General features: G+C 46.8%; 1 protein-coding gene across 1 annotated transcript in view; it reads right to left on the bottom strand.

Moving 5' to 3' along the window:
- Window positions 1-27495, bottom strand: part of Afap1l1 (actin filament associated protein 1 like 1) — a 70497-nt gene that overhangs the window by 32860 nt on the left and 10142 nt on the right. Inside the window, exons 2-5 of the mRNA XM_070036361.1 lie at window positions 6518-6646; window positions 5132-5215; window positions 4414-4511; window positions 2690-2798 (exon numbers count right to left, since the gene is read on the bottom strand). Coding sequence (XP_069892462.1) covers window positions 2690-2798; window positions 4414-4511; window positions 5132-5215; window positions 6518-6646 — 420 coding nt within the window. The remainder of the gene's footprint in view (window positions 1-2689; window positions 2799-4413; window positions 4512-5131; window positions 5216-6517; window positions 6647-27495) is intronic.

Raw genomic sequence — 27495 nt, 5'->3', positions numbered from 1 at the left:
GGTGGGCTCATGCACGCACATATGCACACGCACGTGCATGCATGCACACACATGTACACACACAATATGCAACAGATCTGTGGCATGGAGTATTATTTAGCCATAAAAAAGGAATGAAGTTTGACACAGGCTCCAATGGAGAAAGCATTACACCAAGTGAAAGGAGCCACACAAAGGCCACATGTCATATGACTTCATTTCTCTGAGATGTCCAGAATAGGCAGATCTATGTTGAAAGCAGATGCTGAAAGGCAAGCAGGGAAAGATTCATGGTGCTGTTTGAGATTTCTGCATGGGCCCAATCTATAGAAAGCATTTGGTGGTTGGCGGGCTAGTAAGTGAAGGCACTGAGGAGAGGCTGCTTCATGACATAGAGTTTCTTTTAGTGGTGTTGAAAATATTAAGAATTGGGTAGTAGTGACAGACATTGGCCGGACATTTTCCAGTGGTGGAAAGTGTCAATCTTACTAACATTTTAGCTCAAAAAAAACATTTTTCTACGGTAAAATGTTATGAATAGAGCGCTAGAGACATGGTTCAGCAGTAGAGAATCTGCCCAGAAAGTTCAGAACTCTTAAGTTTAAAACACACACACACAAACACACATGCACACACATAAAAAATTATTATTATTGTTATGACTGTCAGTCATAGGGCTTGAACTCAGGGCCTGGGCACTGTCTGTGAGCTTTTTTGTTCAAGGCTGGCACTCTACCACTTTGAGCCACAGCTCCACTTCCACTTTTCTGGTGGTTAATTGGAGATAAGAGTCTCACAGACTTAACTGCCTGGGCTGACTTTGAACCATTATCCTCAGATCTCAGCCTTCTGAGTAGCTAGGATTACAGGCCCCTGCAGTACAAAAAATTATGAATTGAAGAATGTTTCTCTCATTCATAGTTCTCTTTCCTTCTTCTTTTCTCTTCTCTTCTCTTCTCTTCTCTTCTCTTCCCTCCCACCTCCCTCCCTTCCTTTCTTCTTTCCTTCCTATTAATTTTTTATGCTTGTCCTGGGGCTTGAACTCAGGGCCTAAGCAATGTTCCTGATATTCTTTTGCTAATGACTAGACTCTACCATTTGAGCCAGAGGCCCACTTCTGTCTTTTTTGGGGGTGGTTTATTGGAGATAAGTCTCAGGCACTTTCCTGCCTGGTTGGCTCTGACCCATGATCCTCAGATCTCAGCCTTCTGAGTAGCTAGGATTATAGACAGGAACCACCAGTGTCTAGCTCAATTCATTCTTTTTTAAAACAGATTCTTCCTATGCTGTCCAGACTCCTGGGCTCAAGTGATCCTCCTGCCTGCATAACTACTACAGTGCATGCATGCTGCCACAAAGTGTTTCTCAAGTCACACAGTCCATTAACCTATTGGTTTTGTGTGTGGTGAGGGTGTGAGATATGATATGTATGTATGTACGATGGTGCTGAAGATAGAACCCAGGGCCTCAAGCATGCTAGGTAAGCACTCTGCCACCATGCTTACCCCCACCCCACCATGATTTCCCACAGGAAAATCCTATGAGTTTCTTGCACAGCCCAGAAAAGTTGTTAAAATGAATGCATGGATGTGTGCATGTGTAAATACCTTATTAGAAAAATCAAGTAGATTGCATTATGCAGTATTCTCTGATTTTCTTCAGTGACTATATATAGCCTGGGATTCACTTCTGAGCCACACAGGGCTGTGATGCTCATGTTTTGGTGGATGGGCATTCTAATGCGTTGCTGGAGCTGGAATGATGACATTGGCTTGAGGCTTTACGAAGAGGTGGAGGGAAAGAGTTGGTTACTCTGGTGGATATCAGGCAGGATGGGGACAGAGCTGGGACCAAGGTGCCTAGTAATTCAGGAGAAATGCCCAATGAGCCCACCACTGAGAAATGGTAACTGCTAACAGAAGGGTTAGGACCATTATTAAGTCATAATGAAGACTAGCCAGGCACTAGTGTCTCACACCTGTAAGCCTAGCTACTCAGGAGGCTGAGATCTGAAGATCACAGTTTGAAGCCAACCCAGGCAGCAAAGTCTGTGAGACTCTCACCTCCAATTAACCACCAAAAATCCAGAAGTGGAGCTGTGGCTCAAATGGTAGGGTGTTACTTTTGAGTGCAAAAGGGACAAGGTTTAATTTCTGAATTCAAGCCCCAGGACTGGCACATGCACAGAGCACACACACAGAACTAAATATAGATGCCTTTAATATTTCCATCTATCCTATCTTCTTATTCCCCAGAGTGAGCAACTGAACTCTGAAAACCTTATTGTCTTAGACCTTGCCCCATGTTTCACCAGCAGATTGATAACCCCATCTACCCACACACTATGCCACTGGGGCAGACACCTTCACCTCATTCACAAAGCCTGTTGCCTAGCAACAGTTTTGCCTGACACCTGCTTCCTCACACTGGCACAAATGTTCTCAGCTCCTCTTTTTGTTTAACAGGTAGAGGAAGCTATGTTCCAGGGAGAAGCCAGGGTTGTCCAAGCCCACACAGAATTGACTAGAACCCTAGACCCTGGGCCATGCCCTTCAACCCAGCCAGGCTGTCTCTGAGAAGCTAGGGAGGCTCCTCTCCAGGAAGAGGGGTCAATGGCTGGGCATGCACAGCTTAGCCTCCAGCTCCTGCAGGAGAGAAGGAGAAGTCATTAGGCATCTGTAGCCCCCACCCCCAGAAGAGCAGAACTTACTGTGGGAGCTGATGTACTCGGGCGACTTCCCGGGCCCCAGAGGAAGGGCCTCTTCATAGTAGTCCTCAGGGGGAGGCTTGTTGGGCAGAGGTGGAGGGAGCTCAGTTGTCTGCAGGGGGACAAAGAAGGCCATAAGACAAGATGGCCCACAGAGGGGCAGGTGGAAGTTCCCCAGAGGGAGGCTGTAGTCTTAAGTGTGAAGGTGTAATTTGTGTGTGTGTGTGTGTGTGTGTGTGTGTGTGTGTGTAAGTGTGTGATACTGGGGTTTGCAGCTCAGATAAGCCTCATACTTGCTTGACTGGCACTCTACCACTTATGCTATGCCTCCAGTCCAGCTTTATTCTGGTTATTTTGGGGATGAAGTCCCTCAGACTTTTCTGCCTAGGCTGGCCACTAACCCATGATCCTTTTGATCTTGACCCCCTGAGTAGCTAACATAACAGGCCTGAACCACCAGAGCCTAGCTTTGGAGCCATAACTTTTAATAGTCACAATGCTGACAAAACTTGAGCATATTCATCCTGTTCTTATGCAAAGTACATGAGCAAAAGAGTTTCCCTGTAACATCTGAGTTTCACAGACTGCCAAACAGTGGTAGTCACGCTTCTCAGTGGATCCACACAGAATTCTCAAGTGCAATGAGTTCTGCCATATCTGCCACTTCAGAAGGAAAGATCAGACCACTGAGGTAGAATCTCCCAGCAGCTCTGAGCCTAGGTTTTGGAGCTAGATCCTCCTACCTTCTTCCAGCTTTACAACTTCCTAATCGTGAGACACTGGGCTCATCACTTATCCCCTCAGAGCCTCGGTTTCATTACAGTAAAATGGGGACTGCATTTGTGCCAAGCACATTCAGTAGCTGGAAGTATGTAAAATACCTAGCAAACTGGTCATCACCAGTTGGTTTTGATGAAAATGAATTCCATGAATGATGCTTATCGTTAATTCTTGTGCCCCCAAGATATGGACCAATCCTTGGTCAACAACAACAACAACAACACAAACTCATGCTCTAAGAAAGTGATTTTCACGAGGCCACACAGCCGAGCAGTAACTTTATGTGGACTTGAGGCTGAGGTGGTGATCTTTGTGCCTGAGGAGACAGACCAGTTCACCATATTTTCCTTGCTTAGTAGGACTCAATAAGCATGTCATAAGTTATTGAAGAGCTGGGAAGGTGGCTCAGTGGTAGAGTGCTTGACTCACATGCATGAAGCCCTGGGTTTGATTCCTCAGTACCACATACACAGAATAAAGCCAGAAGTGGTGTTGTGGCTCAAGTGGTAGAGCGCTAGCCCTGAGCAAAAGAAGCTCAGGGACAGTGCCTAGGCCCTGAGTTCAGTCCCAAGCACTGGCAAAAAAAAAGTTATTGAAATGCTCATACAGAATTATTATTATTATTATTATTTTTGGGTCCAGTCGTGGGGCCTGAACTTCTGGGCCTAGGCGCTGTCCCTCAGCTCTTCAGCTCAAGGTTAGTGCTCTACCACTTGAGCCACAGTGCCACTTCTGGCTTTTTTTCTTTTTGCTTATGTGGTGCTGGGGAATCGAACCCAGGGCCTCAGGCATGCAAGGCAAGCGCTCTACCACTGAGCCACCTCCCCAGCCCTCATGCAGAATTATTTCTGGTAGAGAAAAGAGCACCTGTACCACCAGGAGGGCAACAAGGGTGACAGAGAGAGTCCCCTCCCCTTCCCCCCTACTGGGCCCAAGCCATGACTCACACTTCTCAGGGCTGGGCTCTTGGTTGGCTCAGGGCTGGTTCTCTGGCTGGGTTTCCCATCATCCTCTGACAAGTCCCGGAGGTCACCCAGGGCACAGTCTACAGAGGGCCAAGCCATCAGGCAGGGAAAGCCAAGCATGAGTGGGGAAGATGACTGGATATGGGGTCAGGAGGCTGAACCTCCTCCATTTGTCACCTGAGCAAACGGCTTCAGCAATACCCGGGACGCTGGCTGTGCAAGCTGGCTATGCCATTCCCAGCTTCACCTGGCGTAGCAGCTAGATGGAGTCTGGAGTTCTTCCAGGGTTACAAAGGCACAGGGTTTCCCCTATGTGTCAATCCAGAAAGCTGTCCTAGATGATGCTTTCTCTCTGGGGTGAATAGTGCTCTCTTCTCCCACTAGGAAGCTGATGCCAAACTGCCTCCTACGTGCCAGCGTGGCTGCTCCCAGGCCCAGTTCTAACTCCCTACTGACCTGCTAGTCCCCCCAACCCAGGGTTCCAGGCTACAGGTGACGGCTGGCGGTGGCAGGCACATCACCCGGGCTGCCCATTAGTTCCTACTGATCCTCACATCTCAGGGATGACTTCCTGTGATGGCACATAGGAGTACATTTGAAGCTGACAGGGTCCAGAGCAGCTAAGGGGCAGTTGTGAGAGCTAGGCTTCATCTAGCGCAGGAGAGAGGGCGTCACACCGAAGTTGGGAAAGGGCGCTTACCAAATTCTTCAAAGAGAGACTCCACGAAGCTGGGCCCTGAGTGCAGATCTGCAGTGTTCACATACAGGCAGGAGACTTCCTTCGCTGGGAGGGGGAAGGACATGGGACAGTGAGTAGGCTTGGGACCAGTCCTCTAAGACTTTTGTGTCCTTCCTCCCCACCCTCTTCTCTCTCCTTCCCTCCCTCCCTCCCTATTTTCCTCCCTGGGCTTGGTGCATATGAGGTAAGCACACTATCACTGAGCTACATTCCCAGCCTTTTGATTTTAAAGCAGTGTCTTACTATGCAGCCCAGGCTGGCCTTGGACTTGTGACCTTCCCGTCTCAGCCTCCTATGCCTCCAGCTCTGTTTCTCACTAGTTATTTTTATGATGGGGTCTTACTTCCTGACTTGACATGTGCCCTTAGTGGGGCAATCTGCCCACTTCAGCTTTCCTGTAGTTTCTGGGATCACAGATGGGTCCAACTGTGTCCAGCTTCCTTTACACAGAGAGGACATCTAGAGGACTTTTCTGTCAGGGCTGGCCTTGAGCCTGATCCTCTCATTCTCAGCCTCCCAGACAGCTAGTCTTACAGGCACGAAACACCATGCCCAGACTTTCATTTTTAAACTGTGATCGTGCTCTCAGTGTCTAAGTAAGTGCAGTCCCACAAGGCTGCCATGGGGACAATCACGGGCCACGGCTCCAGTGAGGAGCAACTCTGCTGACCTTTCAGTCTTTCAACAGTCCTGTTAGAGCAGCAGGTGACATCAGCTCTGTTTTGGCGACATCCACCACATCCCTTGTGAGGCTTGTGAGAGCTACTGAGACAGACCATGCTGTCTACTGACTTGTGGTGCCAAGAGAAGGCTGGAGTTAGGGCAAGCAGAGAGCTGAGAATACAGGAAGGGGGAGAAATGCAGATTTCCAGGGACACACACATCCTCAGGAGATACAACACCTGAGGGTGAGGTGAGTAAGAATGCACAGTGGTACTGTGTGTTGTTAACATGGTGTGTGGTCTGTCTGGTATTGTCAGAGCATATTTGTGTGGATGTGTGCTCGTGTTCGCGTGTTATGTATGTTGTGTGTGGTGTATACAACTATGTTGTATGCATGTGTGTATTGTGTGTGCATGCGGGGTGCATGTGTGCTGGGTGTGTGTCATGTGTGGTAGGGTCCATGAGTGTGATGTGTGTTCTGCATGGGAGGGGTGGAGGCCGAGAATGGAGGAGGACAGATGGGGAAGGACAAGAACCAAGTAGATGAGGACACTTGGCCAGAGTGTGCCAGGCACATACCTGTGTCCTGGGAGGCTTAGAGCTCTCCCTGCACAGGCCGGGGGAGGTAGTAAAGGTTCAAGAGAGGCAATGCTATTTGTATACATGGAGCTTCTCCAAGCTAACCTGGGAGGGGCTGCAGGCTCTGCAGGATGGAGGCCACAGCCATCTTCTTCTCCAAGGTGCTGTCACTGAGGTACTCCTGGTCAAGGAGGCTGAGCAGCCCGGTGAGCTCTGGGAGCAGCTGCTCCAGTACTGGGGAGAAAGACCAGGATACAGTCAGGCTCTGAGGCCGGGCTTCCCCCGCCCCTGCCTGGGCCAGGCCAGTGCCTGGTGTACCAGGAAGATGCAGGGCTTGCACACAGCTGTCCAGGGCCGGCTCTGCCCACAGCTCTGTGGCATTCCTCCTGCTTTCCATCTCTGCGTCAGACATCAGATGACTGAGCCACCCTAGGTTCACCCCAACTCGATCCTCAGCCCAGGCCAGAGGCACCTTAGGCCTCTCTTTGTTCCAGGCTGCACTTGGTTTTTCAGGGGGCTCAAAGCACGCCTCAGGCCAGAGCCCTGGGCTGTACAGGACACAGGCAGGAAGGGAGTCTTCCTGTCCCATTAGTTCATGTGCTTCAATCTCTGGAACCTTCTGTTTCCGGTGCCTTGGCCAGAGCCAAAGGAATCATTAACCCTTCCTGCTCCGTGCCCAATGCACCAATCACCATTCTTTCTACATGCATATCAGCGCTTCTCAAAACTTGACAGTACTCAGGGATCACCTGTAGGTCTTACCAAAATGCAAATTCAGATTCAGGAGGTCTGTGATGGGAGGGGAGTTTGTGTGTTTCTCACAAGCTCCCAGGTCTGGGGCCATACTGAGTTGCAAGGTCCTACAGCAAAGACAAGCATGCCAAGACCATGAGGTCATTGATGTCTTCCAAACAGTAACTGGGGACTTGGTTTGCCTCACAGCCAAAGGCCAGCTTTATTAGAGTAGTAGCATTGTTCTGCTTTATAACTGTTTGCTTTGGTTTTTATTTTCATGCCAGTCCTAGGACTTGAACTCAGAGCCTGGATGCTGTCCCTGAGCTTTTTTGCTCAAGGCTGGCACTTGAGCCACACAGTCCACTTCTGTTTTTTTTTTTTTTTTTTTTTTTTTTGTCGGTTATGGGATCTGAACTCTGGGCCTGGGCCCTGTCCCTAAGCTCTTCAGCTATAGACTAGCCCTCTACCACTTGAGCCTCAGCCCCACTTCCAGCTTTTTCTGCTTATGTGATGCTGAGGAATCGAACCCAAGGCCTCATGCATGCAAGGCAAGCACTCTACCACTGAGCCACCTTCCCAGCCCGTCCACTTCTGGCTTTATGGTGGCTCACTGGAGATAAGAGTCTCACAGACTTTTCTTCCCCAGCTGGCTTTGAACTGTGATCCTCAAATCTCAGCTTCCTGAGTAGTTACGATTACAGGTATAAACTATTGGTGGTTGGCTGCTTTGTAACTTATCAAGCACTTGTACATGATCATAAAAGCTAACCAGTTTTGCCAAATGCTTTTGATGCTGTGCTCCATCTTTTATAATTATTTTATCACTTAACTCCCATCTCAAATATTTTGTTAGCTTCATAATATGCAGGGTAGAGGAAGGCTCAGCATCAGCATAGTTAAATACCATCTCCAAGATCACATAGCTAAGGGAGTCTCGGCAGGCTGCTTTCCTGATTTTACCTATTCACTTAACCATAGGACTATATTACCTGGACACATTTTATGGGATCTTATCAACAAGTGTTGGGAGAGGGGCAGTGTCTCAGGAATGCCCCTACTTTGTGTGTGTGTGAGTGTGTGTGTGTGTGTGTGAGAGAGAGAGAGGGGGGGGAGAGAGTGTGTCTAGGGGCTTGAACTCAGGGTCTGAACACTGTCCCTGAACTTTTTATGCTCAAGTTTAGGGCCCTACCACTTGAGCCACAGCTCTACCTCTGGCTTTTTGGTATTTAATTGGAGATAAGGGTCTCATGGACTTTCCTGCCCAGGCTGGCTTTGAACCTCAATCCTCAGATCTCAACCTCCTGAGTAGCTAGGTGTAAGCCAACAGGTTCAGAAAGGCATAGGCTACACCGTGAACCTTGGCTTCTTTTAAGAGCCTGGGGTGGGCTCTGCTAAGAAAGGTACAGTACAGGTGTTGGAGGAGATAAGGGGTCCATGGGTGCTATGTACCTACTTCCTTCCTCATAGCAATCGTCTGTGAAGACAGAGGTATGGTTGGGGAAACTGGCTGCTTTCTGTCTGCAATTTTTTTGCCTGCATCACCCCAAATCCCAGAAAAATGAGCTGAAGGCTGATGAGCTGGATGAGGTCAGATGACCAAGCTAGGAGCTGGGCACCAAGCCGATGGCTTCTTTTGGAGTAGTGTCATTTCTTCTGACAGTGGTCTGGGGAGGATACTCATTTTCTAGCATGTTCTGCAGAGGCTGAGTGGAACTGAGGCCCTGGTGAGTTCCCAGGTCAAACTATTCTCAAAATACCTGAGTCACAACTCCAGGGACTTGTTGACCTCATAGCTGCCAGGGGAACCTGATACCTGCACCCCTGGGGCTGGAGCTACAAAGCACACAGGACCCAGGGTTCTGGAAGGACAGAATTCCTTTTTTTTAATGTTTTGATCAAGGCTGGTGCTTTACCTCTTTAGCCACAACTTCACTTCCAGCTTTTCGCTGGTTAACAGGAGGTAAAGAGTCTCCCAGACGTTTCTGTCTCAGCTGGCTTTGAAGTGTGGTCTTCAGATCTCTTGAGCAGCTAGGATGACAGGCATAAGCCACCAGTGCGTGACTGCTAGGAAATTCTAAACCACAAGGACACACATGCTTTTTACTCCACTTTCCTTCAGAGCTACCATGTCATCACCTGTCACCCCAGAAAACTCCACTGTACACTCATGCAGAGTGAATGGAAAGAAAGCAGGTAATGTCTACTACATGGAAGTAGTTTTTAGGACAGGCTATACAGATGGCGCACACCTATAGTTTCAATACTTGGGAGTCTAAGGCAGGATCATTTAAGTCCAGGAGTTTAAACTGAGTTTGGTCAACATAGTGAAAAATCCCTGTCACAAAACAAAATGAAACAAAAATACGACAAAATAATAATTTTGACCTTGTGGTCCCATTGAAAGCGGTTTGGGGATGCCTAGCATCACTATGCCTTGAAAACAACTGTCCTGAGATGAATAGCCCTAGGTTGCTAGCTTTCTATGGTCCTTAACTCTCTCTTTTCTTCCTTTCTCCCTTTCCCTCTCATTTCTTCACTCCCATCTTTCTTTTTGCTGTGAGGGGCCTCCAGTTCCATATGCCTATTAGCAAATGCCTGAGTATGGCAACATTTTGACTTCTGGATGCTATATTATACAGCTTTGAACACAAGGCTGGTCACATTGTTTCTAGGGAAGAACCAGAATTCAAGTGAGTTCTGTGTTTAGCACACTGGCTTTCCTACCTAAGCTTCCTGAGGCCAATTTCTATTTCCTTCCTGGACTTTGATGCAATTCTTCATATGGGACCTTGACTTGTAAGTGCTTCTCCTTTACCAGAATCCTCAGCACCCAAGTGCAAACAGATTGGAGAAGAAAGCAGCTGAGTGAGCTGGTGAGTGCAGGGCTGCCAACCAGGCCTGCTGGTGTGGCTGGGAAGTGGTGCTTGTGGAGGCTACACAAGACCCTTTCCCTGCGGCTGAGTGGTTACATGTGGTGAGCCCAGATTATGTGCCTATCTCAGTTAATGCTCCAAAGCCCTAGGATGGAGGAAGTGCAGGCTCAGACAATAACTGATAAAGCCAGGCCTTGAACCTAGGATTTTCCATCTATAAGCTTGAAACCCGGGGCCTGAATGGGAAGAAATCTCCTGAACCTCCCTCCAGACCTCAGCTCAGTGGCCTGGAGGCCAGGATGGGGAAGCACAGGCAGAGGAGGATGAAGGGCCACTGAGGAATCTTTCACTGGGGATCCAGCACCTTGCTGTCCTCTCCCCACGGAGCCTCCCTGAATGTCAGCAGAGCCCTGAAAAATAGGTCATGCAGAGCAAATGCTGGACCTAAGGGTGAAGGTATTCTAGACCAAAGTAGAACTCACCCTGAGAAGTGAACTCCTAAGTATAATGAGTATAAAACACACTGCTTTCACTGACAGCTTTGTCTTTTTTTTTCTTTTTGGATGAGACCAGGACTTGCACTATCTAACACTTGCTTAGTTGCTTTCACTCACTAGCTGGCACTCTCCTCTGGAACTATGCCTCCAACCCAACACCTTTGTCTTTAATGTTGGAGAATAGTAATCACAGGAACTTAAGCTCTCAGAGAATTTAGTTTAGAAAGATCACCTGGAGCCCAGCACCAGTGGCTCATGCTAGTAATCCTAGCTACTCAGGAAGCTGAGATATGAGGATCATGATTCAAAGCCAGCCTGGGCAGTAGACTCTTATCTCTAATAAACTACTCAGAGAAAACCAGAAGTGGTGCTGTGGCTCAAGTGGTAGAGCACTAGCCTTGACAACAAAGAGGCTCAGGGACAATGCACAGTCTCAGAGTTCAAGCCCCAGAACTGGGGGGGGGGGGGAGAGGTAAGGAGGAGAAGGGAAAGGGGAAGAGGGGGAGAGGGGAAAGAGAGGGAAGAGAGAGAGAGAGAGAGAGAGAGAGAGAGAGAGAGAGAGAGAGAGAGAGAGAGAGAGAGAGAGAGAGAGAGAGAGAGAGAGAGAGAGAGAGAGAGAGAGAGAGAGAGAGAGAGAGAGAGAGAGAGAGAGAGAGAGAATATATCTGGATACAATATGTGCCACCAGGACAGAGGTTCTTGGGTCTCCTAGTTGGAGTGATTCAGAAGGTTTTGCTGGGACCCAAGAGTCCACATTTATTCCAGGAGATTCTGCGGAAGCAGTTCAAATTTCAACCTTTAGATACACAATGGAATTCTATGCCTCCATCAGAAAAAATGACATTGCCCCATTTGTTAGGAAATGGAAAGACTTGGAAAAAATTATATTAAGTGAAGTAAGCCAGGCCCAAAGAAACATAGATCCTATGGTTTCCCTTATTTGCAATAACTAGTATATGTCTAAGACAAGCAGAAAAGGTCAGATAAGTTGATGTTAGGTGAAATGAACTCCAAGATAAGTATTCAAATGTTTTTTCTTTCTTGCGATTGTTTCTAACATATTTATAAGATGATTTCTTTGTTGCTTTGTATGTTCCTCCCCCATGGTATAACCCCTGCTTTCATTGTATTTGATGTTGGTATAATTTGTGGAGGGGAAGGGTAAAAACAAACCATTTAAACAGGGATACAGGTGGACCCATTGCAACAATGAGATGTACAAGTCGAAAATGAACTTTACAACTTTGGTGGTGGGGGGAGGACGGGAAGGGACGAGAAGGGGAAACAAAGGAGGAGGCAACAATGCTTGATAAGAAATGTACTCATTACCTTGCCCATGTAATTGTAACCCCTCTGTACAGTATTTTCACAATAAAAATTAAAAAAAAAAGAGAAAAAGAAAAAATATAAAATACACCAACAAATCCACCATAGGGACATCTATGAACTGAAGGAATGTGGGGAAATCTCTTTCTTTCTTCTTATTTTTTTAATGTGGTAGTGGGGCTTGAACTGAGGACATATGCTCTCATTTATGTTTTTTTGCTCTAGGTGGGTGTTCTGCTATTTGAGATATAGCTCCATTTTTTGGCTTATTTTTGGTAGCTAATTTCTCTTGGGCTAGCTTCAAACCATGATCCTCAGATCTCAGCCTCCTGAGTAGCTAGGATTACATGTGTGAGCCACCAGTACTTGGCTCCTATTTCTTACTGTTCTGCAGTAACTGGGAGACAAGGGAAGAAGAGTCCTGCAGAGGATGGGATGATATACAGCTAGAGGAAGTGGCACTGTGGCTTAAGTGGTAGAGCACTCTCCTTGAGCTGAAGAGCTCAGGGACAGCGCCCAAGCCCAGAGTTCAAGCCTCTCGACCGATCGACACACACACACACACACACACACACACACACACACACACACACACACACACACACACACACACACACACACACACACACACACACATACACACACACACACACAAGCTAGTTAGGAGGATACACAGCTAGAACATGGAGTCTTGCACTGATGAGGCTTTGACTCTAAACTTAAGTGAGCACTGAGCTTCTTGTACTGCAGTTTGGAAATGGGCTGAGCTCTGGTTTTGTTGTGTGCAAAATGAGAGCAATTGAACCCTAACTGTAGGGACTGGGCAGATGAGGTAGGGTGCTTGTGATGCACTTTCGTGATAGAATATTCAATCACAACACAGAACTCTGTGACTATTTCCTAGCACTCCCTAGAACTATGTAGATTCCAAAGAACTGTCCAGAACCAGATAGTAGCATTCAATAACAGACATGCTTAGTGAGGAGAGAGGCAGTGTGTGTGTGTGTGTGTGTGTGTGTGTGTATGGGTGTGTGTGTGTGCGCGTGCTCCCGTAGGGCTTGAATTCTGGACATTTTACTCTCAGCAGCTAGAGCTCTATCACATGAGCCCAATTCCACTTCTGGCTTTTTACTTATTAATTGGAGATAAGAGTCTCTCAAGATTTGTCTACTTTGACTGGCTTCAAACCCAGATCCTCAGATCCCAGCTTCCTGAGTAGCTAGGATTATAATAGGCATAAGTTAGTTATCTATGGTGCCTGGCTAGAAGCTGGGTCTTGATCAGCACCTAGTAAGTGCACAATGAACACAGTATTTTGATGACCTAGTCTAGCCTTCTCATTTGAAAGATGCAGGTAGTGAGGGTCAAATAGGCTATTTGACTGGGGGCAGGGGTGGTAATCCAGTGTTAAATTCACACAACACTTACTCAAAGCATGATACTTTGAATCACGTTCCTAAGAACACTGTAAGTTCCTGACAGAATAGCCGGTGGACAACTGGCCACTTCTCCCAGATCTGTTATTTTCTAGCCGTGGCCTTTGGGGCCATTTCTTACACTTCTAAGCCTCCAACCTATCCTCAAAGAGTGAGGTGATAGCAGGGGTGCTTCACACAGGCAGTGAAGATGCAGCAGTGTGGCAGGTGCTCAGTGCTCCATCCTGGGAAGAAGGAGCTCCAGGTGCACTGGTGTAACATGGGAAGGGTGTGAGCAGGAGGACCCGAGGGCCTCTGCATCCCTCACCAGGGGAACTGCTCAGGTCTCTGGCCCTGGCCTCAGCTTGGCCTCAGCAGGAGATCATGAAGCCTACTTCTCTTCTCTGGGTGCTCACAGCCAAGTGGGGGAACAATTGCTTCGGCTAGAGGGCAAGTCCTATCACCCAGCTCTCTGCCACCCCAAGTGTCAGGAAAAGACCTCATTCATGGATTCCTAACCCACTTCATTTCAGCTTTATTCTGGGGACAGACTGGTGCATCCAAACAGGGAAATATTTATGTCTAATGTTTATTTTGATCATGAGTAAATTTCATCCTAATTACTTGGTTTAGTCTTATGGAGGGATGGAAAATTCCATGTATTAAAAATAAAACAAAACAAAACCAAAAGACAGAAAAATAAAGCTGGGTGTTGGTGACTCATGCCTGTAATCTTGGCTATTCAGGAGGCTGAGATCTGAGGATTGAGATTCAAAGCCAGCATAGGCAGGAAAGTCTGTGAGACTCTTATCTCCAATTAACCACCAAGAAAGCAGGGAGTGGAACTGTGGCTCAAGTGGTAGAGAACTAGCCTTGAGCAAAAAAGCTCAGGGACAGTGCCCAGGCCCTGAGTTCAAGCCCTAGGACCAGTCCCCCAGCTCCCTCCCCCTAAAAAAGACAATCCAGGAAGAAATGGCCTTCAATTGTTTAAGTGGTTCAGAAAGGCATAGAAACTCAACTAGGGGGCAGATAATTACTCTCAGGTTGCAAAAACAAAGTTTCTCAAAAAAAAGTTAGGAAGCTATTTAAAAGATTAGATCCCCGGGTGCTTACTGTCCCTGGAGAGTACTCATCTAAAACTAAGATGAACTTTCTCAGCTCCTCCACTCTCTCCACCAAAATAAAGGGAAAATAAAATGTTATTTAGCAGAAATGAAGCCTCAGGCCCAAAGCACTGTCACTTGGTTCCAAGACATTATCCCTGGTTCATTTCCTAAGTGAATCCTTCCATCAAAAAGCCTTCAGTGAGGCCAGTAAAGAGCTTTGGGCATTGTAGCTCAGATTTATTTAAAGATCTATAAGGAAGTAAGTTCAGTTTCTATGACAAAAGAGAGGGGGGCAATTAAACTTGTGCAAACCTGAGGGATAATGAACCCCAAATTGACTTCTGCAGGCTGGATACTAGGTTAAGACCCACAGTCTCTCTCTTGACTTACTTTTGTGGCTGGCTCTCTACCATTTGAGCCAAGCTCCTGCCCTGTGCTGGGCAGAAGGTCTCAATCCTGTGCATTTTTCAGACTTGGGAATGAACAGAAATGTCTGAAGATGGCTTACAAATTACAACTGTATAATATGCAAAACAGAAAGAGGAGATGAAGTTTTTCTCTTGCCTCACTAATGGACAAGCTCCTTTATAGAGATCACAGAGCCAACTTAATCTTCTTTGTTTTCACAGTCAGAAAATGCAACCAGTGCAATTTTAACCTGGAAAATAGAGTTGTCACAATGTGGTTTTATGAAGGGCCTACATTTTGTCTTTGGTTTACTCAAATTTCTTGTTTTTAATTTCCAAACAACAAAATAACCCAATTTCCAGTCCTTAAAGGCTCCTGTTTGGATGACAGAATCAAGGCATTACTTTAAATATGTCTGATCATCACTGGGTGGCTGGTGGCTCATGCCTGTAATCCTAGTTACTCAGGAGACTAAGATCTGAGGATCTTAGGCAGAAGCCAGCCTGGGGTAGAAAAGCCCATGAGACTCTTATCTCCAGTGAACCACCAAAAAGCCAGAAGTGGAGCTGTGGCTCAAGTGGTAGAACAACACCTTGAGCAAAGAAGCTAAGGCCGAATTCAAGCCCCAGTACAGGCACAAAAATAAAAATGTTTGATCCTGATTTTAGTGATAACTGCCCACATACTAAGTTTTATTTAACAAGTGAGCATATCAACTGCTCTGATCTCTTAGAACAGTGGGGATGTGAGCTCAGATTGCCGAGTTGTCTTCTGATGACCATCTAATCCTTGGGGCTCTTCCAGAGAGGCCTCTGTCCGTGCTGTCCTCATGGCTCTGTTCCTTAGCCTCCTAATCCAGGCACTTTGCCAAAGCCATCAGACTTCCTTCTTCTGGCAACCCCATGTGCCTCTTCTGCGCTCTACTCATCATCAAGCATTTCCTCTTGTCTATGCTGAGTCCCTTGGCTTTATGCTATCTATGGTAGTGCCAAGGATCTCTCCCCATGGCAATCACGCCGTACAATTTTACACTTAAGTATTTTTGGATTACTATTAGCTTCTCTGCCCTAAACCTGAGCTCCTGGTTGGTGCCAACCTGAAAGAGTGTTGAAGGACTGGTGAAATGAGTGTATTTCTTTTTTTTGTTGTTGTTGTTGGTCATGGGGCTTGAACTCTGGCCTGGGTGCTGTCCCTGAGCTCTTCAGCTCAAGGCAAGCGCTCTACCACTTTGGCCACAGAGTCACTTCCAATTTTCTGGTGGTTAACTGGAGATAAGAGTCTCACAGACTTTCCTGCCTGGGCTGGCTTTGAACTGTGATCCTTAGATCTCAGCCTCCTGAGTAGCTAGGATTACAGGCATGAGCAACCAGTGCCCTGCGAATGAGTGTATATCTGTAGTCACCTTTTTTTTCGGGTGTTCATGAAGTGAAACAGCTAGTTTATGTGATTTTAATACCATGTCTCTCCTATGCAGGACTAAGCACTGTCAAAAGATGTATTTAAATGAAGAAAATTTTTTACAACAAAAAGTCTTGGTTAAAAAAAAAAAAAAAAGAGAGAAAAGTACCTGGGCACCAGTGGCTCACTCCTGCAATCCTAGCTACTCAGGAGGCTGAGATCTGAGGATTGCAGTTCGAAGCCAGGCTGGGCAGAGACTCTTATCTCCAATTAACTACTCAAAAACTGGAAATAGAGCTGTGACTCAAAGTGGTAGAGCTCTAGCTTTGAGCAAAAGTGTTCAGGGACAGCACCATGGCTTCACAACTGACAGACAAAAAAAAAAAAAAAGAAGCAGAATCCAGGTACCAGTGGCTCAAGCCTGTAATACTAGAAGGCTTAGATCTGAGGTTCGAAGCCAGCTAGGATGGGGAAATCTGTGAGACTCTTATCTCCAATTAACCACCCGAAGCCAGAAGTGGAGCTCTGGCACTACTCTGGAGTAAAGAAACTCAGGGACAGCGCCTAGGTCCTGAGTTCAAGAAGCTAGGACCAGAAAAAAAAAAAAAAAAAGAAAAAAAAGGAAGTAGAAGTTTCAATTTCTTACTTGGCTAAGGTCCCAAAGGCTGTTTTGGTAAACTTGTAATCTGCATGTGAATGCAGCTGCCAATTCATTCAGGGACATATCTTCTGCCATTTATGGAGGGTTTTTTTTTTTTGTTTGTTTTTTAAAGACAAGAATGTGTTATGCAGGTTTGGCTAGCCTCCAACTCATGATCCTCCGGTCTCCTATGTGCTGGGATTATAGGTATGGTCTACCATGCCCTGTTTATTGGTGGATCTTAAGTCTTACATATAAATTAGGAAATAATGATAACTAGCAGTTATTGAGCAAATTAATCTGAGTTTAAGTCCAGCTCTCTCATTTCCTAACCATCTGGGACATTGACAAATGGCCCTGTGTCTCAAGTATGTCATTCATAACCCATAAGTATACCCATACCATCAGTAGAATTAAGGTCTGATATATGTGAATAAGTTTAAAATGTTTTTTCAGTACACAGTAGGTGCTCAGTAAATGTTTGCTATTGATATTATTCTTCCTTTACTACTAAAGGTATACCTCACCTTAAGAGATGTATGTGCTATTTACATCAACGTACTTATAGAACAAAGTGAACCGCCTCCATTATACAGTTATAGAAACTGAGGATTGCAGAAGAGGGGCAGGTTTTCCTCCACAATGCTGCTTTCCTCGGGGTTAGCTCTGCAGAGATCACCAGCATCACAGGGAAGGTCTGCAGAATCTCCCCTTCATTTTATGGGTACAGAACTCTTTCCTTCCCTGGTCACAGTCTTTCTCAAGTTGATGCAAATCCATCCAGCTGGGGCCATGGGCACCTCACTTCCTTCTTCTGAATTTACAAGGGATCCACTCAGAGACCAAGGGAAGGCCAAACAGTGGGCAGAATTTTGGAGGGGACATCCCCAGTTGGACTTACATTGTTTATCACGAAAACAAACACTTCCTGTAGTCCCTGTGCTAGAGAGAAGATCAGGTCCCATATGCACAGGAGCAATGAATAAAAACGAGCAAGGAATAGTTAAGCAACTCTAGCTGCAAAGCTGGACTGGTGCTCCATGCTATCCTTGAGTTAAATATAGCCTGGTGTGAGGCAGGCTGGTGGTAAGGTAACCTTGGAAGGCTTGTGAATGTTAGAGCTCTTATAGGAATCTCAATATCCTCTCATGGAGAGAATAGAACAAGTTAGGCTCCCAGGAAGGAAACACAGATCTAAATAGGATGAAGAGATGGTGAAGACTAGTGTAAGAATCTTTTAGGTTCGAACTTCTGCTTCCCCTTTACTCAGGTTAACTCTGGGCAAATTATTTACTCCTTCTGAGCATCACTTTCTTCTGTGTATGTGTGCATGCCAGTATAAAGAGCTTAAACTCAGGGCATAGGTGTTATCCCTTAGCTTTTTACTCACATCTGGTGCTCTACCACTTGAGACACACCTTCACTTCTGGCTTTTTTTTGGTGTCGGTCCTGGGGCTTGAACTCTGGAGCTGGGCACTGTTCCTGAGTTCTTCTACTCAAGACTAGTGCTCTACCACTTTGTGCCACAGTGCCACTTTTGGTTTTCTGGGAGTTAATTGGAGACAAGAGTCTCATGGGGACTTTTCCAGCCTCAGCTGGCTTTGAACTATGATCCTCCGATCTCAGCCTCCAGAGTATCTAGGATTACAGTCATGAGCTATCAGCACCTGGCAACTTCTGGCTTTTTCCTGGTTAGTTGGAGACAAGACAGACTTCCCTGCTTGGCTAGCTTAGAATCTTGATTCCTAGATCTCAGTCTCCTGCATAGCCAGCTTGAGCCATCAGCATATGCCCAGTGCCGCTCTGCTACAGGATGTATAAATGATCTAGGGGTTGATATCAAAGGCTGATGAGGAATGGTTGGGAAACAGGTTATTATGAGGAGTGGTAGACTTGCACAGTTCTCTGATGTGCTGTTATTTCAGGAAGACAGGGAGGAAAAATGTGAGTTAGGTGAATGGGGAAACAAATCTTAGGGGTGTTTCTGGTGACTGTGTTCCCAGGAACCAAGCTAGGATGGCAGGTTCCTAGAAGCAGTTCCATTTCTGCTCCTGTCACCATCAAGGGCTCTCATTTTGGTCATCTCACTTCCCAGCTCTGGGCCACCAAGGAAGCTGCATCTTCCTCTCTTCAGGCCATTTCCAGACCACAGTGGAGGAGGCAGAGCCTGGCCACCACTTCCGAGGAAATAACTATTGACTGGACTCTCCCAGAATTGTTCCTTTGTCTATGGATTCTTCCCTGTTTAGCTCATAAAGGAAATGGTTCCAAGAGGAAGTGGAAAACACATGCTCAACACCCCCTACCAACATGGCAGCTGCTTCCGTTCTAGTCAGTCTGCACCACCAACTTCACCCAAGATTGGGGGATAGCACAGTCCAGGGAGAGGCCTGAGATGCCTATAATAAAAGCAGACAGCATGTGCAGGCCCTTAAAGTGATCTTCCAGATGTTGTGCTAAGTATTTGGGTGGATTACCTCACTTAATCCTCATAATGGCCCTGTAAAGTTAGTTCTATTTTTACCTGTTATTTTAGAACACATGGACCCAGTGAGGCTCTGAAAGGCATAGTCATTTGTTTAAAGGCACACAGCTAGCAAATGAGATTCAACCCTAGACCCCAAGTTAGAGCTTCACCTTCCCATTTCTGTATAAAGTCTCGGATCTTCCTCTTGCTATATGCAAGGTACAGTGCCTAGTAGGCACTTCTATTTCTTTTTAAGAATAGGAATAGAGTTGGGAGCTGGTGGCTCACACCTGTAATCCTAGCTACTCAGGAGGCTGAGATATGAAGATCGTGGTTGGGTTCAAAGTCAGCTTGGGAGGAAAGTTTGAGAGTTTCTTATGTCCAATAAGCTATTCAGAACAAGCTGGAAATGAAGCTGTGGCTCAGGTGGTGTGGCTCAGGTGGTAGAGTGCTAGCCTTGAGAAAAAGAAGGTTAGGGACAGTGCCCAGGGCCTGAGTTCATGTTCCATGGCTGGTGCGCATGTTTGCATACACGTGTCCACATGTGTGTGCACACAAGCACATACACACACACAGAGGAATAGGAATAGGGTATCAGGATATCTCTGAGCCTCAATTTTCTCATCATCAAAGTGGATAACCATAATTACTCAGTTTGCCTTCCAGGCCTATTGTGAACTCAAGTCTCACCAGACATGCCACCAGAAAACTGATAACTACAGTGTTATTAGTAATATACCCTCCTCAAGGCCCACCCCTCTTGCCAACCAACCCACAGGGATGAGGCTGTGTCAGACACTCAGAGAGGTTCAGCATAGCTACAGAGTCAGCTCACAGAGCCTCAAAGTGGAAAATGGGCCCAGATAGGCAGGTGCTCTACCATTTGAGCCGTATCTTCCACTTTTATGGCTTTTGTTATTTTTTACATGGGCTTTTGCTTTTTGCCCAGGCCAGCCTGGACTGTGATCCTTCTATTTATATTTCTCACATAATTGGCATGCCAGGCATGTACCACTGTACCAGCTTTTTACTGGTTGCAAAGAGACCTAGCAAATTTCTTGCCCCAGAGGCCTTCAACTGAGATCTTCCAGATCTCAGACCTCTAAGTACTTAGGATTAGAGGTGTGCGCCACCATGCCTGGCTAGTCTTTTAGAAAATGTTATTCTTGTTTTACCATTTCTGATTTCCTTTTAATATTGGAGATCTCATCTCAGCCTGGTGTTGTTTGCTCATGGCATTTGCTCCCTGTTTTCCAGTTGCCATTTCCTAGTGGCTCTGTGACCTCAGGCAAGTCATTTAACTTCTCTGTGTCTGTTTCTTCATCTGCAAATGGGGATGATACTTTCCTCATAAAGATTCAGCTGAGTATTGTGTAATCTGCTTGGAACAGTTCCTGATACAAACCCAGGTAACCATTGCTTTGCATAAAATCTTCCCCACAACCCAGACAGACAGTGCCCACTCATCTCTCATCTTTGAGACTTGGTTGAAATGCCACTTTCCCTAGGTGATGGGGTCCTGTCTTCCTTGTTCTGGGCTTCTGAGTAGATGACTATTCCACATCCTTCTCTACTAAGTGGTTAACCTACAAGGGAAAGGCTAGTGTCTAACTTAGTGAGCACCCTGGTGGCTGGATGCCCAGCCCAGCCATGCAGATGCCTTGGGAAGGGACTCACTGGAAACGCAGAGGAAGGGCCACGAGCAGGGAGGAGCCAGTGAATCTTCCTGTGACATGTCCAAAAGTAGAGGGCTTCTGGCCTTGGGGTGGGGGTGGGGCCAGGGAATGGGGAAGTAGCACCACAACCACAATATTGGGTTCACCATACAGAAGAATCAACAGTCCAGACATACGGCCCAGGAAGAGAAGCAGGTGTTCAAAGAAGGGCTGAGGTGGGTGGGACAGACAACCCTGATAGGAAAGTTGGGGATGCACCAGCCTGGTGTATGGCAGATACTATGAACTGAGGTGAGAACCACCCAGAATCAAACCTGGGATTTGCTTTCCATCACTCAGTGGCTGGGCAGGTAACATCTCTCACTGAGACTCCATTTTGTCACCTGCAAGATAGAGGTCCTAAGAGCATTGATCTCCAAGAATTGTGGCAAGGAGATGTGTGAGTCTGTCTGCATTGTGCCAATCACCTTGGAGAGGTTTGCTGTGATATGACTGGTATTGCCGGATTTAATGATCACCAGTTAGGCCATAGTCCCAGAGGGTGTAAAGGCTGAGCAAGAGCAACTGCCTGACTGTCCACCTGCTTGGACATCTCCTTTCCTATGTCCCTCCCAGAGCTCGCCCTGGATTTGGCTCTGAGCCAAGCCCTTGGGACTGCTCCCACCAGAAGCCCAGCTGTCTACTGAGCAGGGTCTGGAGGATTGAAGGAAAAAAGGGTTACAGAAATGGCATGTCTCTAGAAAGATGTCTCCTTTGCTTAGCCCTTATACTAACAGGTATGTGCCATGAACTCCATGACAATGGAGAGCTTAAGCTTTAAGTAGCTCCACTCTTTTTTTTTTAAATATATTTTTATTGTGATAATACTGTATAGAGGGGTTACAATTACGTGGGTAAGATAATGAGCACATTTCTTATCAAGCATTGTACCCTCCTGCTTTATTTCCCCTTCCCGTCCCTTCGTATCCTCCACCCCCACCTCCACCAAAGTTGTAAAGTTCGTTTTTCGACATAACCACTTGTACATCTCATTGTTGCAATGGGTCCTCCTGTATCCCTGTTTTTACAATTTGTTTTTTCCCTTCCCCTCCACATATACCAACATCATATAAAGTGAAAGCAGGGGTTATACCATGGGGGAGGGACATACAAGGCAACAAAGAAATAATCTTATAAATATGTTAGAAACAATCGCATGAAAGATTTCTCTCTCCCTCTCTCTCTCTCTCTCTCTCTCTCTCTCTCTCTCTCTCTCTCTCTCTCTCTCTCTCTCTCTGTCAGTCGTGGGACTGGAGCCTAGGCCTGGGAGCTGTCCCTGAACAACTCAGCTCAAGGCTCATGCTCTAAGTGGCTCCACTCTTAAACATTAAGCCTGTTCTCATCTGAACTATTTGCTGCAGCTCTGCATTGGCCACTGCTGTCCAACCTCCCCATTTCTACTTTGACTGTGTCCCATATTGCTGTTAGCATTCTGCCCACCTTTGAGCTCCTCCTAGCCTTAGAGTTCCTACCATACAACTGGCCACTCCCTCTCTCTGCCCAGACACACCTGAGCATGCACCTACCTCACTTCTGGCCACCAAGACCCTCCTGCTACCTGAATAGGGATGGATGCCCTGTGCTCCCTCTCCTGGGAAATATGGCTTCTCTAATAAGTCTTGTAATAATCTTTCTCCTGTGCCTGCTTGCTTCTGCGTGGCCCCCTGGAATGGATGTGAAGGATTCTTTCATTGCGACACACCTGAACTCTTCTTGCTCATACTTCCAAACAGCTCTCAGGGACCAGGACACCAGCTTTCCTTTGCCTCTCTAGGGTAACCCCCACTCTCTTGTTTCCATCATGCAATGAGCAAGGAGGAAGGAACTGAGAGTACTGGGCTTCCTCTGGAATTTAGTTAAGTTCAAGATCAAGTACTGGGTCTTTAATGAAAAACTCAGGGCCTTAGGCTTTTGCTTAGCTTTTTTGCTCAAGGCCACTTGAGCCACAGCTCCACTTTGTGGCTTTGTTGGTTAACTGGAGACCTTGTCTCATGGGCTTTTCTGCCTGGGCTGGTTTCAAACTGAGGTCCTCAGATCTCTCAGCCTTCTGAGTAGCTAGCATTATGGATGTGAGCAACTGGCACCCAACTCCTATAAAATGTATTAAGAAGGGCATTGTACAGGCAAGCATAAGTGCCCAGTTTGTTTTGTTTTGATACTGGGCTCGGGGTTTCCTGTTTGCTAGGCAGGGGCTCTACTCCTTGAGTCATGCCTCTATCTCTTTTTTGCTCTTCGTGTTTTTCTGTTGGTCCTGGGGCTTGAAGTTAGGGCCAGGGCACTGTCTCTGAACTTTTTTTTTGGGGGGGGGCTAAAGACTGGAGTTCAAACACTTGAGCCACAGCTCTACTTCCAGCTTTTTGGTAGTTAATTCGAGATAAAAGTCTTACAAGCCTAGCAGGGCGCCGGTGGCTCACGCCTATAATCCTAGCTACTCAGGAGGCTGAGATCTGAGGATTGCAGTTCAAAGCTAGCCCGGGCAGGAAACGTCTGTGAGACTCTTATCTCCAGTAAACCATTAGAAAAGAAGTGGCGCTGTGGCTCAAGCCGTAGAGGGCTCGCCTTAAGCTGAAGAGTGCAAGGACAGTGCCCAAGTCCAGAGTTCAAGCCCCATGACCGACAGGGGAAAAAAAAAAAAAAAGCCTTACAGCCTTTCCTGCCCAGACTGGCTTTGAATTATAATCCTCTGACCTCAGCCTCCTAAGTAGTTAGGATTACAGGAGTGAGCCACTAATGCCTGGTGCTTTGGCTATTTTTGAAATAGGTTTTTGCTTTTTGGCTGGGCCAGCCTGGATCATGATTCTCCTATTTATTCTTCCCACTATAGCTTGGATGAAAGGTATATCATACTGTGCCCAGCTCTTTTTTTTTTTTGGGTCTGGTCGTGGGGCCTGAACTCTGGGCCTGGGTGCTGTCCCTCAGCTCTTCAGCTCAAGGCTAGGGCCCTACCACTTGAGCCACAGTGCCACTTCCGGCTTTTTTCTTTTTGCTTATGTGGTGCTGAGGAATCGGAACCCAGGGCCTCAGGCATGCAAGGCAAGCGCTCTACCACTGAGCCACCTTCCCAGCCCAGTGTGCCCAGCTCTTTACTGAGATGGGATCGGATGAACTTTCTTTTTTGCCTAGCCTGGCCTTGAATCTTCATCCTCCTGATCTCAGTCTCCCACATGGGATGACAGGTGCAAGCCACCAGCGCCTGGCTCCAAGTATTCACTTTCAAAGAAGACTGGAATGCTTCCAGTATGTTAAGTGCCCTCCCTTCTTGTTCACAATCACTGGTAGATAGGGGGTTATCTCAATTTTTAGTTGAAGAAACAGAGAATCAGAGGGTTAAGTGGATGCAGACAGCCTGGACTCAGACCAGGCAATCCGACACTGACAAGCAGCTCTGGCATTTGGCCCTGACCTTATCTCCTCTATTATTAGGAACTGATCACAAGCAAGAGCCTCAAAGGACCTAGACACACCCAGTTAGAGGCCTGTGGGAGGCCCCTCTCCCCATGGAAGGACACATGGGGAGGGGGGAACCTTTTTATTCCTACCAGCCCAGAGGGAAGGGCTGCAGGTTTCCTGAACATCTTCTGGGTCTTTCTTCTTTATCATTGTTCACTTGGGAAGCCATGCTGGTGTGTCTTTGATTCTTGGCTAGAAAGTGTTCTTTATATCCTCTTTGATGGAAAGATCTGATCTTGTGCACTGGTGCCACATGGGGGAAATTCTGGGGTGCGAAGGCGCTGAGTTCATCCCTCACCCCACACCCTTTAGAGTTGCACCTAGCTGCTGGCTAGAGGTGAAGCACAACCACTCATCTCTCTGGCTTCCTGGCACACTCTCCAGAGATCAGTTCAGTTCTTGGTTCAAGTGGAGCTAAAAAAACACACACACACAAAAACCCCCTTGGTTTCCTACCAGCAGGAGTTACTCTCACAAACCCTTCACCCAGAATGGGCAGGAAGGGTAAATATTTATTCTACAAATGAAGGAGTCTGATTTCATCTTCAAAGGAACGCCTGCATATAAATGATCATTTTTAATCCATCCTAAGATGTCACTGGCTTGAAGATGTTTTTATATATTGTATAATTACATTTTAAAAGAGAAAAAATGAATAAATTAATGTCGATGGTAAGAGATGTTCTGAGCTTTCCAAAACTGTGTCTTTGTATCAACGAAAAACTAATGCATTGTCCATTTCTTTCTCTCTTTTTTTTTTTTAACCCTTTTTGGAAGTCAGTCCTGACGTTTGACCTCTAGGTCTTCTGCTTGCCAAGCAGGTGCTCTTACCTTAAGCCTATTTCTAGTCCCCCAGCTTTCCTTTCCTTTTCTTTTTCCAGAAAGTGTCTTGCATTTTTTTGCCCAGGCTGACCTGGACTGAGATCTTCCTATCTATGGCCTCTCATGTCATGGGCTGACAGATGTGAATCACAACACACACCGCTTGTTGGTTATGGTGAAGTCTTACTAACATTTTACCCAGGCTATCCTTGAGCCACAACCCTCCTGATCTGCCTCTGTTCAAGGAGTAGCTGGGATTATAGGCCTGAACTACTGTGCACAGTCCTTCAGTGATAGTTTTCTTCTTTTTGGCTCTACTGCTATCAGAGAAAAGGCTCCCAAACCCTGGCTCAGTCATGGTGACACATGGGCAAGTGCTAGCAACATGTCTAGGTCAATAACTGAACTGTGTAGACTGTGGGCCATCAGGGGTGGGTCACAGTCACTTGAGTTCTGATGGCAGCTCCAGGCTCTGCAAAACCAATGCACAGGCTTCTCCTGTGCAGATACACATCTATGTTGTGCTGAAACTTTGTGACCACATTAGTGGTCCTGTGGAATTCCAATGGGGATCTATCATGTGACCCGAACCTCAATTTCCCAGTTGTAAAATCAAATGCATAGGATTATTTAAGTGTGTGTGTATGTGTGTGTGTGTGTGTTTTGGTGCTGATTCTGGGGCTTGAACTCAGGACCTGGGCACTGTCCCTGAATTTCTTTTTCTTCAGGCTAGTTTTGAGCGAAAGCACCACTTCTGGCTTTTTCTTGAGTTGTTTATTGGAGATGAGGGTCTCATGGACTTTCCTGCCTGATCTGGCTTAGAACCACAGTCCTCAAATCTGTGTCCTGAGTAGTTAAGATTACAGGCGTGAGCCACCAGCAGTGCCACAAATAGCTTCCAGTGCTCTTCTTAAGAGAGGTGTGGAATTGATGTGGTCCACAGGGGCTGTCCTAGGGTACGGCATGAGTTCTGCCCAGTGTCTTCATGCCCCCTATGTCTAGAGGAGCTCCGCTGCTTAAACCTTTGTTTGCAAAAATAATTCTGAGGCTAAAAGTAAGTTGAAAAACATGGGTAAGTGGCATCCTGGCGTCCTGCCCATACTACTCGGGAGGTTTGAGAACAGGCTTCCTATTCTCTGCCTGAAAACACCTCAGAATCCTCTCACCATGTGCCCTAGGCAGGGACACCTTCTCTTAGCCTAAGCCAGGGTTTGGCCAACTTTTCTGTACAGGACCAAACTGTTTATATTTTAGGGTTTTCAACAACTCAACTGTTCTCATAGGGAGAAGGTCACCACACACACAAACAATATATAATGAATGAGTGTGGCTTTGTGCCAATAAAACTTTATTGAGGGCTGGGAAGGTGGCTCAGTAGTAGAGCGCTTGCCTTGCATGCCTGAGGCCTTGAGTTTGATTCCTCAGCACCACATAAGCAAAAAGAAAAAAAGCGGGAAGCGGCACTGTGGCTCAAGTGGTAGAGCACTAGCTTTGAGCCTTAAGCTGAGGAACAGTGCCTAGGCCCAGAGTTCAGGTCCCACGACCGGACCATCCCCCAAAAAAACTTGATTGAACCTGGCTGGGACCCCTGTCTCCCAACAGTGGGCAGATTCTCCATCCCACATTGCTGGTCATGACTCTTCCCCTACATTGAACTCGAGGCATCTGGGGATGGTATGATTGAAGGGATGGTGCCTGCCAAACACATGCTCCACCTTCCGCTCTCTCAGGGGATCAGTTTTGCCCTATGTGCTTAGAGGGCTATAAAAAGCTCTCAGCCTGACTCCTGTGCTCAAGCCGCTGGTGAATTCCCCAGAGCTGGAATGATGGCAATGTGGTATCACATTCTGCCCCGGCTGCAGCCTGACAGCTGTGCCAGGAAGAATTGTGCCTGGCCAGCTCTGCCCTTCTCACCTCCCTTCATGTGTGGTTGGGATTCCCCAAGTGGAATTTTAGGTGGAAGACCAGCCCGCCTACACCCTGCTTGGTTCTGCCTCCTGGCTAATTCCAGGAGGAGGGGAGCTGGCATTCTGAACACTAGAACTCTGGGTCACAGCAGGGGATAAGAGCTATACCCTCTCAGGGGCTGTTCGACTCTATGTATCCCTTCTCTGATGGACGATGAACCTGGAATAGCTTAGATTTCCTTTCCTTCCTCTTCTCTGTACCCTCCTTGTCCCACAGGGCAAGTATTTTCTGTATGCTAGATACTGGGACTATGATACTAAAGA

This window comes from Dipodomys merriami, unplaced genomic scaffold (assembly GCF_024711535.1).
Source record: "Dipodomys merriami isolate MVZ:Mamm:240054 unplaced genomic scaffold, mDipMer1.0.p SCAF_27, whole genome shotgun sequence".
In the NCBI taxonomy this organism is placed as follows: domain Eukaryota; kingdom Metazoa; phylum Chordata; class Mammalia; order Rodentia; family Heteromyidae; genus Dipodomys; species Dipodomys merriami.
This window is presented reverse-complemented; position numbering and strand designations above follow the sequence as displayed.